General features: G+C 46.0%; 1 protein-coding gene across 1 annotated transcript in view; it reads left to right on the top strand.

Moving 5' to 3' along the window:
- Nucleotides 1–16,142: 16,142 nt before the first annotated feature.
- LOC142584162 (uncharacterized) overlaps nucleotides 16,143–16,495 on the top strand; it is a 61,523-nt gene continuing 61,170 nt past the window's right edge. Inside the window, exon 1 of the mRNA XM_075694331.1 lies at nucleotides 16,143–16,316. Within this exon, the coding sequence (XP_075550446.1) occupies nucleotides 16,221–16,316 (96 nt within the window). The 5' untranslated portion in view covers nucleotides 16,143–16,220. The remainder of the gene's footprint in view (nucleotides 16,317–16,495) is intronic.

Raw genomic sequence — 16,495 nt, 5'->3', positions numbered from 1 at the left:
CACGCCCGTGTCCGAAGCCGCCCGTTACGCTGAAGATTGCCGACAACTAGCGAAGCGCTTTACTACAGCCGACCAACAGCGCCAGAAAAACTCCCGCGATGATAACCACTCTCCTGCCGCAACATTCGCTCTTGGAGCACTTGTGTGGCTGCTTGTACCACCCTGCGCCCCTGGCTTGTCGTCCAAGCTACTCTCAAATTATCATGGTCCCTACGGCGTCGTTGAGCGTACTTCGCCCGTAAACTACGTCATTGAACCTCTTACGCTGCACGGCTACCGTCGTCGACGTGGACGGGATGTTGTTCACGTAGACCACCTCAAGCCGTACTTCGACCCCCTTGACCCCACCTGTTAGATCGCCAGGATGGCTCCACCTTCCTCGACGGGGGCAATTGTAATGAAGAATGAAGATAATGACATCCCGATCATCATCAAGAGCGGAGGGCACGAGATCTGCTCTCGAACACCACCATCTTGTTCTCCCGACCTACTGATCCGAGCTACCGCCTGTTCGTTAGACTCGTCCAATAAACCTCCTGACAATATATATATATATATATATATATATATATATATATATATATATATATATATATATATATATATATATATATATATATATATATATATAATATTGGCATTTATAAGTTATTCTCTGTCATCTGTACATGATCATATTCATATGGCTTCAGCGTCGCTTGTGGGGCTCGCTCTTGAGTGTGATCCGTTATGTGGGCGTGGTCGGTTCGCCGCATGTTTGACGCGGAATAAACGTGATGATAACTGCTGCGTCACAGGTGGTGGAGGTGCTGGGTGCAAGAACTTATCACTGCAAATTGTACGTAATGTGGAAGTCCATCGATGGAAATACGAGCAGTGCACATGGCGGTAGGTCGAATAGCGGCCCCTTGAGCAGCGAGTAGCGCAGGCCCATCATAGAGTATCGTAACTTTCCGTAGTCGCGAACACAACTCAATGTGAATAACTGAAACACTAGCACCAGTGTCTATCAAAGCTTCTACTTGTACACTTTCTACTAAAACCAGTATCATATTGCACGGACGCGTTGGAGGAATTTCTGTTATGTCGTTCGATGCAGCTTTTCCTCCAAAAGCCGCATAATTCAGTTTTGCGGACCATGCTCGGCGAATTCAGAAGCGGCGCCTCGCAGGATGGTACGTCGGAGCCGCCTCGGATGCTACAGTAGGCGATGGAGAAAGCCGTGCGGTGCAGCATGAGGACAGCGCTGGTCATGGAGGCTTCCTGACGTTGGAAAGCCGCTCCGGGCGAAAAGTCATCCCGTACGTATACGTCATGTCCGCGACGCTCGTCTTGCTGGCACTTGCGGCAAAAACATGCTATGTGGCCACTATAACCCCAGTAGTAGCAGATTAGACGAGGACGACGCCACTGTGGATAACTGGATTGGGTTGGCGCGCTGGTAATCATGGAAGCCATGTGGGCCGGCGTTGGTTTTGGAGTTATCTATGGAACGATGGCTGGAGTAACTACGGCTACTTGCGTGCACGTTGGTGAGGCCCTAGGGGTTAGATGGTCCTTGTTCGCTGCACCAGCCATTGTGGCCAATTCCTCCTTGACAATGTCTCGCAGATTTGTACTCGAGGCATGAGAAGGCATAGGCCCTGCCGCGAAGCCAAGATACTGTAGCTCTTCTCGAATTGTTGCGCAGATCATTGATCGTAACATGGGGTCGTCGGCGGTAGTGTTTACAGTGGTGTCTGGTTGCAACTGTACTGATTCGAGTTCTTCAAGGCGCTGGCAAGTAGCGACGATATGAGCGACGGTAGCGGGTTTATTGATGGCCAGAGCATTGAAAGCAATAGCACCGATGCCTTTGAGGATGTGGGGAACCATGTCTGATTCCGTCATGGCCGTGTTCACGCGTCGACAAAGAGCAAGCACATCCACGATATACGACGTGTAAGATTCCTCGAATTGTTGCTTGCGTTTGTCGGGCATCTTTTTTGCCAGGGCGGAACAAACAGCCGGTGTGTCGAAGATTTGGCGGAGCTGCTGTTTGCAAGCTCCCCAGTTCGTGAAATCAACCGCACGGTTTAAAAACCAGGACAATAAAGAGAAAACAGCTTTTTCAACCCCAGATGGGCTCTACGAGTTTAATGTCATGACATTCGGCCCCTGCAATGCGCCCGCAACGTTCGAGCGCATGATTGACACCGTTGTGCGTGGACCGTATTGGAAGACTTGCTGGTGCTATCTGGACGATATTGTTGTTTTCTCGTGAACCTTCTCTTAGCACCTGCAACGTCAGGGTGAATTTCTCACTTGCCTTGCCAACGCTGGACTTCAAGTAAACACCAAGGAATGTCATTTTGTGAGTAAGATGATCAAGGTATTAGGGCACATTGTGAGCAATGACGGCGTTCGTCTTGATCCTGGCAAGGTTTCGGCAGTTCAGCATTTCCCTTCTCTCTAAACCTCCAAAGATTTGCGTAGTTTCCTAAGCCTCGCTTCCTATTTTCGCCGATTCTTACGAGGCTTCCCCTCAATAGCATCACCTCTACATAAATTACTAGGTTCTGATGTTCTCTTTGTGTGGTCGCGCGAATGTGAATCACTGTTCGTTCATCTGAAGCGCGCTCTCACACCTGAACCAGTACTTCGCCATGTTGATGTATCTGCTCCTACCCTTCTGCATACGGATGCTAGTGGTCGCGGCATTGGTGGCATTCTCCTAAAGCGAGAAGACATTTTAGGTGAAAGGGTCGTCGCGTACGCAAGTCGCGTTCTGACAAACGCCGAAAAGAATTACACCATGACGGAGCAGGAATGCCGAGCTATCGTTTGGTCTGTGCAGAAGTTTAGACCTAGTCTTCACGGCCGCCATTTAACATTGTTACAGACTATCACGCATTATGCTGGGTTTTAACGCTGAAGAACTTGTCTGGACGACTTGGGGGGCGGATTCTTCGTCCGCAAGAATACGACTTTAGTATTACGTACATGTGCGGAAAAAACACGAGGATGCAGACACTCTTTCTCGGCGTCCGCTTCCTACGACACCATGCAATGGAGCTCCAACTATCATCCGTGACACGCTTTCGCACGATCCCTCTTCACATGCTTTCTTGTTGGCTACTGTCGACGAGATGCCTCTACACGACAACAGATTCTTCCAACCTCATGAACTTGCCGATTCTTACTGTCGACGCGCCTTCAAGGAGCTTCGCGTCCGCCTAACGCCAGCCTTCGTCGACAGCTGACGCAATTTAGGATTGACAACCGCGTTGACCGTCGTGTGCATCACTGTGACGGTCAACGCTGGGTTCCTATCCTGCCACGCTCTCTACGGGCTCTTGTCCTGCAGGCTTCTCACGAAGACATGACTGCTGGTAACCTTGGTTTTCAGAAAACCTACGGCCGCATCAAAGGTATCTTCTACTGTCCTGGCTTGTACGCCAGTGTAGCGATGCATGTCGCTTCCTGTGCCCTATGTCAGCGCCGAAAGCTCCCCACATCAGCAACAAACGGACAACTGCAACCAGTTCCGTGTACGTCGCAACCATTTGAAGCCGTTGGCATTGACCTGTATGGTCCTCTTCCTATGACTCTCACCGGTAAACGATGGATTGTCACAGCCGTTGACCACTTGAGACGCTATATAGAAACATCTTGTGTGAGTTCATCCTCAGCTCTGAAGTTGCTGAATTCATACTTCAAGCCTTAATACTGTGTCACGGTGCTTCTCGCGTCCTCCTGAGCGACGGTGGAAAAGCATTCCTCTCGCAACTAGTAGGCGAAGTACTCAGAGCCTGCGGAACCACACACAAGACTACCTCCAGTTACCATTCGCAAACCAGCGGCCTAACAGAGCGATTTTATCGCACGCTGTCAGACATGCTAGCCATGCACATCGAACCAGATCACAGAAACTGGGACGCAATTTTGCCATTCCTGACTTTTGAGTATAATACCGCCGTCCAACGCACGACCGGTTACTCGCAATTCTACCTTGTCTATCGTCATTCGCCCTCTTCCTGCCTTGTCGTCTCTTTCTTCGCGCCAACTGTTAAACGTTGTTCATCCTGCTGCGAAGAATATGTGTCCCGCATTCTGCGTTGTCGCCAGCTCGCCAACATCAACACTGAAGCACGGCAACAGGACCGGAAGCAGCATTACGAGGCCCCTCATCGCGTCGTGTGCTTCCATCATGGCGAAGAAGTGCTACTCTGGACACTAGTTCCTACTCCTGGATTTTGGGACAAGTTTCAGCTTCGGTTCATCGGCCCCTACAGAGTCTTCGAGCAGACCTCGCCTGTTAACTATCGCATGGCACCAGTGATTGTTCCAAATGACCACCGCTGCCGCGCTGCTGATGTCGACCACCTTTCCCGTATGAAGCCTTTCACGAGGTGTTCGCCGCCCCTTTGAATTGCGGCCAGGATGGCAGCTCACGCGAGAGGAGACATTAGTGTTGGCATTTATAAGCTATTCTTTGTCATCTGTACGTGATCATTATCATGTGGGGTTCATATGGGGTTCTTCTGCATCGTCGCTTGTGAGGCTTGGTCTTGAGTGTGATCCGTGCTGTGCGCGTGGTCGGCATATATATATATATATATATATATATATATATATATATATATATATATATATATATATATATATATATATATATAAATATATATATTAAGGAGAAGTTCTGTAGGGCCAGAGCTTATGTCGTGGAAGAAACGAAGGAACATACTTACGAATGTAACATTTTCAATGGTTTACCTTATCGGCCGTGGCACAGCCTTCGTTCGAATAAACACAGATACAAGTGCGCGCCCGCTTTTACGGGCATCTGCACTTGGGCATAACCACCAGTACATGCTCGTGTGCACTTACAAATATTAACAGAAGTGCAGCAGTTAGCGGAACTTAGGCACAATAGATGATATGGATGAAATATCATTGTGGTATCACGATGACTGTACATGACGTTAAAAATGGCATCAATTTCGACATGGCAAAACTAGGAACAAATTGATTTGGCACGGCTTGTCAATTGTGTGAAAGAACATACACATCAAGATATGGCAGAAAGGCACGACATTTTTCCTACGCCCTCGTCGATACCGGATGACACAGTCTTAAAGTTATCAATGAAAATAATTCTCGTACTTCTCGATCATGGTGCGATTTGAAACCTGATTGCATGACTGTTATTTTGATATTGTTAAACGAATGACCTGGCAGTCGAATATGTTGAGATAATGGCAGGTGCAGCAAGCTGCTCACATGTGATTTTCGGTTGTTGAGTCTGATACGAAAAGATGTTCCGGTCTGACTTATAGACTGCATGTAACACACTGAACGCTCAGGCAGGTAGGCCGCAAGTGATGTCGCCGTTGATTTTGATAGAAAAATTGGATGCTGAGCTTCTTTCTGCCTTTGATGTGGTCATGGGCGTACAAACTTTACAATGGGGCTTATTGCAAGGATGACAAGCAGCAGGAGCAATCGTTTTAGTCTTCGAAGAGGTTACAAGGTAACACAGACTCCCAGAGCGACGATAGACCCCACTTGGTGATTCCGTGATATTGTTTTTTAAGACGGTTGCTCTGCATCAGTAGGCTATAATGCTTTTTGAGAATGTGCGACACGTTAGCAGTAGATGCAGAGCGTGTTAGAATAAGATGCATGAAACTGCGCCAATCGCTTGTCCGTGCAGATCAGTTCTTTCCGGTGGAGACAGTCGGCCCGTTTAAGGGCATCGTCAAATATTTGTGAATTGTATTTCTGTACGATTAGTGCGTTACAAAGCTAGTTACAGTTGCGCGTTAATTCACTGTAACAGTACCAGTAACGCGCAGACAAGGCAATCAAAGCCAGTCAGCGAGGAGCGGCACAATTGTGGCATTGACAACCAAGGCGGCTACAAGTGATGCCTTGAGAAGCAAGACATCGGCGAGTGATGCATCCGCAAATAAGACATCAAGAGGCAAGGCAGCGACAAAAAACATATCAAATAGCAAGGGACCAAAAAATAGCACACCTACACCAAACGCAATTACGGATCGAATGAAAAGAAGCAAATAGACAAGGACGACAACAGAACGACTTGTAGTGATTCTGTGGACAATCCAGTGAGTCACAAGGCAACAGCCAGCCCATCGGCAGCTTCACCCACGCGCTATGCCACGTCGCCTCAGCCAAAGTACGAGCTCAGATGCACGCGGTCTGATCCAGTCAATGGGACCAATTGACTAACAACATCTTGTCTGGGTAAGACACCCTTCGGTGATGCCTCTGTGCATTTTTTTAAGTTTAGAAATGTAGTTCAAAAACGCGATCAGTGTAACCGTCATGCTTCCATTTCAAAAACGTACATTGCTGCATCTACTGTACCTAAACGTTTACGCCTCATTTTAAGACCTACCACGTCTGAAATGTTTCATAGCAACTTATCGAGGTGGGACAACGCCCTCAAACAAGCTTCACTGGACCTAACGCGTAGTGTTATTAAACATTATGAGTCAACCGCGAAACAGTCAACAAAGTGAAGCATCTTTTTGAGACTCATAACTTCACTACCGAAGAGAGGGCATTGCTGGATAATTACAGGCAAGACAAAACGCGTGAACATAACTAGACGATATATAAGAGGTTCTTACGTGACAAGTTTTGCACAAGTGTCAGCACCCCTGCAGATGCAACGCCTTCGACACATTCGAGCTCCGCAGAAACGGGAAATATAGTGAACATTTCCTGAAGCACGTTTTCGAGGGAAGAATATAGTGTCCTATCACAGGATCTGAACCTATGTCTCGCAAGTTTCGGATAAAATGAATTTCAGCTAATTTATGATTTGCAGAATTTTTAAAGAAACATGAGGTTACGCGGGTATACCACAATCGGCGCAATTCTAATATGACATCATTACTTTCGAATAAGCACTGGACTCCTCCTCAAAGAGATAAATGCCTCGATATATAAATCAGAACTGTGCAGCGAGATGTACTTGAAGCGTACCAAATGCAATTAACATTCTGTCGCAATCTTAGCGCTAAAGAAAGGGATGCAATTGAAACATTGGCTAACCGTGACATCATTATTAAACCTGCTGATAAAGGTGGTGCAGTCATCATTATGGACAAAGCCAGTTACCTAAGTGAGGCTCACAGACAACTTAATTATAAGTCATTCTACAGGCACTGAGTTACGACCTGACCAAACAGTTGAAAACCACGGTAAAGGAAACTTTAGACAATTTCGCAAAAGAAAACAAGATTTTAAAACCTATAGTTGAGTCATTAGTACCCCTAAGCTCGGTAACTGGTAGTTTTTATCTCCTTCCTAAAATCAATAAGGAAAACAACCCAGGGTGACCGATAGCTTCAGGGATAGGTACCGTCACAGAGAATTTGTTCCGCTATGTAGATAACCTTATCAGTTTAATTCCTCCTAAATTTTCTTCCTATATCGAAGATACGAATATCTGCCTGTCTCATATCGCTGACTTGCATGTTCAAAGCGATGATCTTCTAGTCACACTAGACGTGGCGTCGCTGTACACGAACACTCCCCACACAGATGTGATTCATTCTGTACACCGGGCATATAACGACTCCGTACATGACAAATTCATCGGCGATTCTACCCTTGGGATAGTTTTAACACTGATCCTTGAACTTAACATCTTTGAATTCGATAGCGAACATCATGTTCAAACAGGTGGTACCTCCATGGGCACAAAAATAGTACAAATTTACGCTAACATTCTTATGGGCATGCTAAAAAAGGGTTTCCTCGTTACTCGTGACCGTAAATCATTCTATTACAAACACTTCATCGATGAGATCTTCTTAATTTTGCATCATGGCAAAGCTGCATTTCATTCCTTCATTATTGACTTTACCAACTCCGCACCATCAGTTTCCTTTTCCCATTCCTATCTCTCACTCAACATAACCTTCCTTGACGTCTCGGTATCTCTGTGCAATGCTATTTTAATGACAAATCTTTACTGAAAGCCCACTGACTGACAGCGATATCTACATTTCAAAAATAGCCATGTCAAACATTGCAAGACGAGCATTCCCTACAGCCAAGCTATCCCGTTCAGAAGAATTTGTTCGGACTACAGTGATTTCACTCGCAGCAGTAATCAGCTTCATAACGCACTAAACGTACAGAAATACCCTTCACAAATAATTGACGATGCCCTTAAACTGGCCGACCATCTCGACCGGAAAGAATTGATCCGCACGGACAAGCGATCGGCGCGAATTTCACGAACTAACTTTATCCTAACACACTCTGCATCTATTACTAACGTGTCGCACCGTTTCAGGAAGCATTAAAACTTACTGATACAGAGCGACCATCTTAAAAATATTTCTACGGAATCGTCAAGAGTGGTCTATCGTCGTTCTAGGTATCTGCTTCACTTAGTAACCTCTTCCAAGACTAAAGCGATTGCTCCTGCTGGTTGTCATCGCTACAATAAGCCCCGTTGTAAAGTTTGCGCACATATGACCGCATTAAAGACTGCTAGAAGCACAGCATCCAATTTTTCTGTTAAGATCAACGGCGACTTCACTTGCGACAGTACTAACATGATCTATTTGCTTGAATGTTCCGTGTGTCATATGCATTGTCTTGGTCACACCTAAACATCTTTTCGTATTAGTTTCAACAACCACGAAGCACAAGTTAACAGCTCGTCGCACCTTTCATTATCTAAACATATTCGACTGCCAGGTCATACGTTTAGCAACATCAATGTAACAGAAATGGAATCAGGTTTCAAATCGCACCATGATCCAGAAGTACGAGAATCGTTTCTCATTCATAAATTTAAGGCAGCGTCATCCGGTATCAACGAGAGCATAGGAAAAATGTCGTGCCTTTCTGCCATATCTTATGCGTATGTTCTTGTACAGAATTAACAAACCATGCCAAACTAATTTTTTCCTAGCTGTGGCAAGTCGTAAGTTGATATCATTCTGCAAGTCCATGTAAAATCATCGTAATGCGATAATGATATTTCATACACATTTATCATGTATAAGTTATACTTACTGCTGCACTTCTGTTATTATCTTAAGTGTACAGGTGCATGTACTGATGATTATGAACACGTGCGCATGCCAATAAAAGCGGGTGCGCAATTGTATCGTTCTTTATTCTCACAAAGGCCGTGCCACAGACGAAACCGTAAAACATTAAAAATGCACTTGTTGGCGTGCTCCTTCGTTTCTTTACCTATATATATATATATATATATATATATATATATATATATATATATATATATATATATATATATATATATATATATACATGTGCGTGTGTGTGTGTGTGTGTGTGTGTGTGTATGTGTGTAAACCTGTTGGCATCTTTATCTTGTTGAGGTGAACACTTTTCCCAGTCTCGCAAATGACATGACGGTACGCGCCATCACTTATCAGAAGTTTCTCGAATGTACCGTTGGTTCTGTTGTCAGCGAAGCTTGTGTAATCTGAGTGCATGCGCGTTGCGAATTCTGTACTGTGGAGCTTTCTAAAGACATGCGGGCACAACAATTTTTCTAGAACCTTCCATGACTAGTGTATAAGAACCAACGCGCATGACCGGCTGAAAGCAGTGAAAGTGTAGAAAGCAGGTAGCAGATAAAAGTGGAAGGCAGCTATAAAACGCGGACAACACCTGGTCTCCTCGCCCGCCGTTCTCGTCATCTTCGTTTTTACCCCACACCCGCAGTACGAGCGCCCGATATGAAGTTGAATTCATCTTCACACTCTGTAACGCTGCAAGTTTCCAGTGCCTTTGAAGCTCCGCAACCTAATATCGAGGCAACTTGTCCACCGACAGTGAGGTCGTCGTAGGTGAGCTGTCCCGCGCCAATCAGCTTCACCGGCGGACGACACGGACTATTACTCCCTGGTCGCGTGCCTCTCCGACGATTATACCGTCGAAGGGATGCAAGCACGGTATGAGATTCTGTACAATGAACAGGTGCTCGGCTAGGGTGTCGCCTGTGTCATTTCAGCGTTGCCACTGACTTATAAAGTCTCGCCGATGTGCTCGAATGGGCTGAGCTCGACGAAAAACCGCCTGCTGCTGATTCGTCCTTATACGAATGTGGAATAAGGGTCGTCCGCTTTGAAACCGATACTTGCTTGCGCATGTGGGCCGGTATTTACAAAACATTCTTGCACTAAAAGCGTTCGTACCAGCCAATTGTGATGTTGGACATATGACTAGCGAATGGAACCATCCAATAAAAACAGCATTTACGAACCAAATGCTTCCTGAATTCGGCCATACGTCTCTTGGGAGTTTCTTGCTGCCTCTTTCTGTGGCATCTTGGATGGTCCCTCTTGCCTCTTGAGGCCTCTTGAGCGTTTTTCGCGAATGGGCGGTTTTCGATGACGATGGCCTGAACCTTGGTCTGCCCAGCTTCCTTTAGCGACACATCGTAAAGTGAAGCATGAACACCTTCGCATTCTGCTAATCACTGCTATGAAATGGATAGATTTGGGTCCAACTGGTTCAGACGTCATGGCCGGCATGGCCACAATTAGTACATGACCGGGGTAGTTGGAGAAGTATGGGGGAAGCCTTTGACCTGCAGTGAGCGTAACCAGGCTGATGATGATGATGATTATGATGATGACGACGACGACGACGACGACGATGATGATGATGATGATGATTATTATTATGGTTCAGACGTAAATTGTTCTGACGAACCGTGAGATATCGGCGTGGTCCTGAAATGCTAATTCTCAATCTTCCATCCTGCATGACCCTTTATCTTCAATTGAGCTGTCCAAGTTTGAGGCCGGAGCACTTGATGGTTGTAGCGGAAGCGGGATACTATGGAAACAATAGTGCGGTAGGCGTTTTTCTTTAATGCAGATGGCGCCCACGGCGTCGCCCGGAGAGACAGCGCTTTGATTTGCTCATCAGATAGCGAACTTGGAGGTCACGTCACCGACTGGTCTGGACGGCAAGTGGTATTGACCATTGGTCACGTATCTGTGGTGTCAGTAACCTACACAGAGTGACAGGACCAGCAACCACTAAAGGCGGCATCGCAGGGCGTCTGCGACTTACCTCGCAATCGGTTGGCTGCAAGGAACACTTGCCACAGCATCGAAGCTGTAGCTCCCGGAAGCGCTGTGCGCCCAATGACGCTGCTCGGACTAATCGCCGGCATAAGCAAGCCGGCCTAAAGTAGCCATGAGAGCTGCACTCGATCCCGGCAGGTACCGCTGTTTGATGCCATCGTAATTGTCTCACGCCTTGGTGGCACCGCAAAGTCTTCTTGCTGCAACCAGCTCTCATTTCTGGACTAGCCAGTCATGACGATCACCCAAGTCATTGATATTGTGAACCTAAAGGTTGATATGGTCTTAAAAAGCCACGAAACGCCGCTATGTCAACGAAAGCCGGTTGCTGGTAGGCGCAGCCCCTCGTCTTCTCTCGGCTGCCTGTCCAGCTGCCGGAGGAACCAGGGGCGGTGTCCAGAAAGAGTGCGGTTGTTATATAAGTCAGAGCAGCTGGTTCTACCACCAAAGAAGGATCGGCGGCACACCTTGGTGGCTGGGAGTTCGAAGTAGTGCCTGAGAGAACATCCTCGCCAAGGCCAGCGTGTACGGCGTACGCCGGCAGGACGCAACCACTGATGAATGCCAAGGCCCTCGTTATAACCTGGACCTCTTGTGTCAGCTGGGCGATGGCTTGCACGAGGTTACCGGCATAGCGCTGCCCTAGAGCCACCGAGGAAGCTTGGACGCCATCTCCGGACTGCGCGGTGGGTGCTTGCGGCGGTGGCGGGCTCCACAACCGAGAAAGTGTGGACGCCATTTTTGAGCAGGAGGGACTCGACAGTGACGAAAGACTTCAAGGTGGAACGCCTTACGGCAGGTGGGCTGTAGACTGCGCCATTGTAAAGGAGAAACAGAGATAACAATCGTTGCCTGGGCCGGACGGCTGCTCTATTTTCCTCCCTCGTCGTCTCCCCTTTACCACCCAGCTTGCAGTTCGAGCGCCCCCGAAGTTAAGTTCATCTTCACAATATATATATATATATATATATATATATATATATATATATATATATATATATATATATATATATATATATATATATATATATATATATACTGGCAGGGTTTGGTATAATTCAGGTAGTTAAACATATTAACACAGGAAAAGTGATGTGGAAATGGCGCTACGGTGAAGAAAGTCGCATGCGTTATGCGACGTGGGTTTGTATCGCACCTGCAGTCCATCGTTTTTTTGTCCACTTTCATGTTCACTTGTTTTTAATTTCTTTGATTCAGTTAGCAGCTACATGTAATTTCCCCTATGCCATCATTGGTGACATTGTTTTTTTGGCTTCGTACGGCAATAATTGAAAAGTTCTGGTATTTATTATGCTTACAATTTCATTCCGTATGGGAAACCATCTTTAGTAGCGGCTGATTGCAATAATTTATCCAGACCCCACCACCGCCCCCCCCCTCTCGCCTCGTTATTGGGTTAAACACGGCAAGACAATTTTGTGTTTTATAATAGGAATACGTGGGTCCCAAAAGCTTTGCACGATGCCAGAAGCGCAACGTGAAATTTATTGTGATGAGAACCACCCGGCGCAGCCTTTCCACTATGCCAGCGTGTATTGTGCACGCCATATGCACTGCCTCATTGGTCGTTTGCTGCAGCTCTTAGCGACGAGGCACGAAAGGAAATCCTCGCTGCCCAAACAGGGCATACCTAATAATGAAGAGCCGAAGCTACGCCGATGACAGCGACCCCGCCGCGGCTCGAGGCAGCAACGAGTTGCTACGATGAAGAGGTCCAAGCCCAGGCCATCCAAAAGATCTCGGCGGCCCTCGAAAGGCAACGACCGAGCGAAACTGGAGGGAGGCTGCCACTCCAAAGGAGGGGGAAGGCGCGGTCGAACAAGGGGAGTAGTGCGGCCACGGCCGGAGTAGAGGCGCCACATTCCGGGAAGACGCCATGGTTGCGTCACGGTGACGCCTCCCTTACACGAAAAGGCTAATGGTTCTGCGGGCATTCCTAATAAAGTTGCGTCGTTCGCAACAGACGTGTTTGTTCTGTTTGCTTTTTTTTATTGTTTGATTGATTTTGTTTGATTTTCCAACATACAGCCGAAAGCGCACACTTTCAAAAGTGGTAAGGGGCGGGGGACAAATGACATATCTCACTCTTCCGCTTCCAACAGTGCATGAAATATAAAAATACGCTGATATGTAAGGCTATCCTAAATTTTATTGTAAGCTGTCCCCTGTGCTAGCCCTTAGATTCCTCGACGACTTCGTCGTAGTTTTGGTCTGATGGGGAGATGTGACGCATGGACATAGGTCAAAATAAAGAAAAACAATGATGGTAAAAACTAAAATATATTTACTTATAAAAAAATATAGTAATTTTGTGAGCAGGCTTAACATTTCAGTTGCGTGTACCAGGAATGTTTTTTTTTTAGTGGAGACGCGCTTTATGAAATAAGCACTTAAGAGCTGTGAGCGTCTCAGCGAACAGCACGTGTCGTTCGGGTGCCGCGGACGGTTGAGAAGCCGTGTGTGCCTGTTCTTTACATAAATAAAATCGGTAATTTACAATATGCATAGGAGATTTAAAGGCCGTGTTGCAATTGCAGTATTACACTGAGTTGCCGCAGGAAGGTCGAGCAAGTGGGGAACTTTCGGATAGTATCATGCACTCTTAAGACATTTGTCGTACTGAACACAATAAAAGCCACGCATATTACTACTAATAATAATATTTGGGGTTTTACGTGCCAAAACCACTTTCTGATTATGAGGCACGCCGTAGTGGAGGACTCCGGAAATTTTGACCACCTGGGGTTCTTTACCGTGCACTTAAATCTAAGCACACGGGTGTTTTCGCATTTCGCCCCCATCGAAATGCGGCCGCCGTGGCCGGGATTCGATCCCGCGACCTCGTGCTCAGCCGCCCAACACCATAGACACTGAGCAACCACGGCGGGTGCCACGCATATTACGTTTCATGTCATTTGAATACTCCGCTTAGCCAATTTAACTGCTCGCAACTTCAAAGTGGCAAGCATCGCTACGCACGAACACTGTTTTAGAGGCGCTACAATGTTGAACAGGGTCTTCAATGCATGTTGTTCTTTCACAATATTGAGTGCGTAGATTTATCTTTCTCAAAATTACTGAATGAAATAAGTAACTTGTATATTCGTTATAAAGAAGTATTTGAATCTTTTTCACTGAATGCCTTCGCACGGCATTGAAATTTAGTTACTCTGTAATTACTACTTCACCACAAAAATGCAAAGCATCAACTTATCAAGTTCAGTTTTCTTCAGCAGAGCCGGCGCGATCTTCAAACGAAATCGTGTAACTGTTGCACATATATTGCTCCCGGATATCAATCGTTGACTAAAAGAGTTTCAAGGAAACAAATGATACTGTAAGCCCACGTTAGCATCGGTGTAGGCGTTCTTTCAGGTCATATGTTGGAATATATACGTAGAAATGTGAATATTTTTCGACGATTATCCTTCCATACTGGATGACAAATTTTATTTCGCATGAATTGCCCTAATCACCCGCATAGTGTTCATGCAATATTGTCATTCCAAGTAGGGTTTTTTTGCCTGTGATGTAAACAATTATCAATTTCAATTATTCTTGCACTGACCGCGACCTCCTATGTCCAATCACCCTATAATATTCCGCGAATGTAGATTTGAGGTAGTGAACAAATAACTGTAGTACTGTGTCGCCTGTGGCACTATCAAAAATATTTTCTGCTGCTAATGTTGTCACCTGGTAGTGACGGTTAAGAAGGCAGCAAAACTAATTCATGAAACGAGCGTTTTATTGGGAGAACTTGTGCCCTAAAAACAGGCTACACTCAAAGAAAAAGGGTAGCGGTGAACGCGATCGGTGGTCGTCGAAAATCTGATGAACGGGCCAAGCGCGTGGACTTTTATACATCACTCGCCGAATGTTCCAGACTAATTGCTGGGAGGAGCGCGCCTTCCAAGAAGTTCTACATTATTCGCGTCGCGCACACATGCAATCAGATTACACAAAGTTGGGTCACAGACAATGGATGGAACCACCGATAATATTCCAGAAACTTCCGACACATGCAAGTGCGTCCTTCCCTGTGGGATTACATTTGTTAGGTGTCGAACGTGTCGTCCGATGAGACAAGTACACGTGTCACTATAATACATGGTCTGCAATGACGAATACTAGATGGCATGGTGCGTCTTGATAGGCCATTGCCGTTGCTACTGCAAATGATGTTACCTCAAGGTGACACGGTCGAGTGCTACAGATTTTCGATTTGCCTAAATAGTGCAGCTCCTCTTCGATAGACAAAAAAATTATAGAACTGATCTTCAGCACAGCCGCAGCCCCAACAACCAGGAAACATCGTCAACGTAAACACCACCGTGGAAGTGGGCTTTTGGTTTATTTCATTTACCAGTAATTGCCAGAAGTGGCAGGGAGGCTGTCTGTCAGGCGCCCTAACGCAATTATTGCGTATAAGCCGCCCACGGCGGGTTATTATTGTTTCTGACAAGCATACCAGCTCGTCTGAAACAGTGATACGTAAAAAAAGATAATTTGAAATGGGTCTACGCGTTCAGTGTATGTGTCATACACTATGACTTGGTGGGATGACGTAAAAGAAGCGGCGCATATAACACTATATTCAGCATGTAACAAGTAACATCATGTAACATCAAAGCGAAATGCATAGCTTCGGCCGTTCGTCTCTGTCTGCCTTGGATAACGTCAGGCATCTGTAATTCACTTATGCCACTGCGATGGAGATTGCAACTGCGACTTTTCCATTATATGGACATCGGCTTCACAATGTTTGTAACGTACGTCTGCCTTTGATAATGTCACGCATTTCACGCAGCCCACTGTGATATAGATTGCAACTGTGACTTTTAAATCATCTGGACATCGGATTCAAAATTTTTGTAATGAAGCCGCCATACTAATGATATGGTTCTGGGCGTAGTCACACATAGTGTTTGAGTGTTCTGTCTGTTTTTTTTTCAATGCAATTTGATAACCTGAATTTGAAGGAAGCGTGGACGCAACTGCTGTATTTAACCTGTGTCTGTACTCTGCAGAGGAAGTTTTACGCAACGACAATCGTGTTCTCAGAGAGCGCGTACCTCCACTGAGGCAGCAACAGCAATGGCATCCCCTGCTTTGTTATTTTTCATAGTAAACGTTCTCGTGGTAGGCACAAATGGACAGGATGGCCAGCCCCGCACTCCTAACGCTTTTGAGGCGAGTCACTTCATCTGTTTCGTAGTTGTGCTTTGTAAATGACATAACTTGACCTATTTGTCCCAGTGGCATAATGTTGGATGTGAAAGCGCATGGTCCCTACCAACCCTGCGCTCGAAAATATATTCGTTATCACCGTCTCTTGCAAGTTCTTATTATGTTATCTAATAATGGACTGC

This window comes from Dermacentor variabilis, chromosome 6 (assembly GCF_050947875.1).
Source record: "Dermacentor variabilis isolate Ectoservices chromosome 6, ASM5094787v1, whole genome shotgun sequence".
Classification (NCBI taxonomy): domain Eukaryota; kingdom Metazoa; phylum Arthropoda; class Arachnida; order Ixodida; family Ixodidae; genus Dermacentor; species Dermacentor variabilis.
Note: the sequence above shows the minus strand (reverse complement) of the source record. Positions and strands in the feature narration are given on the sequence as shown.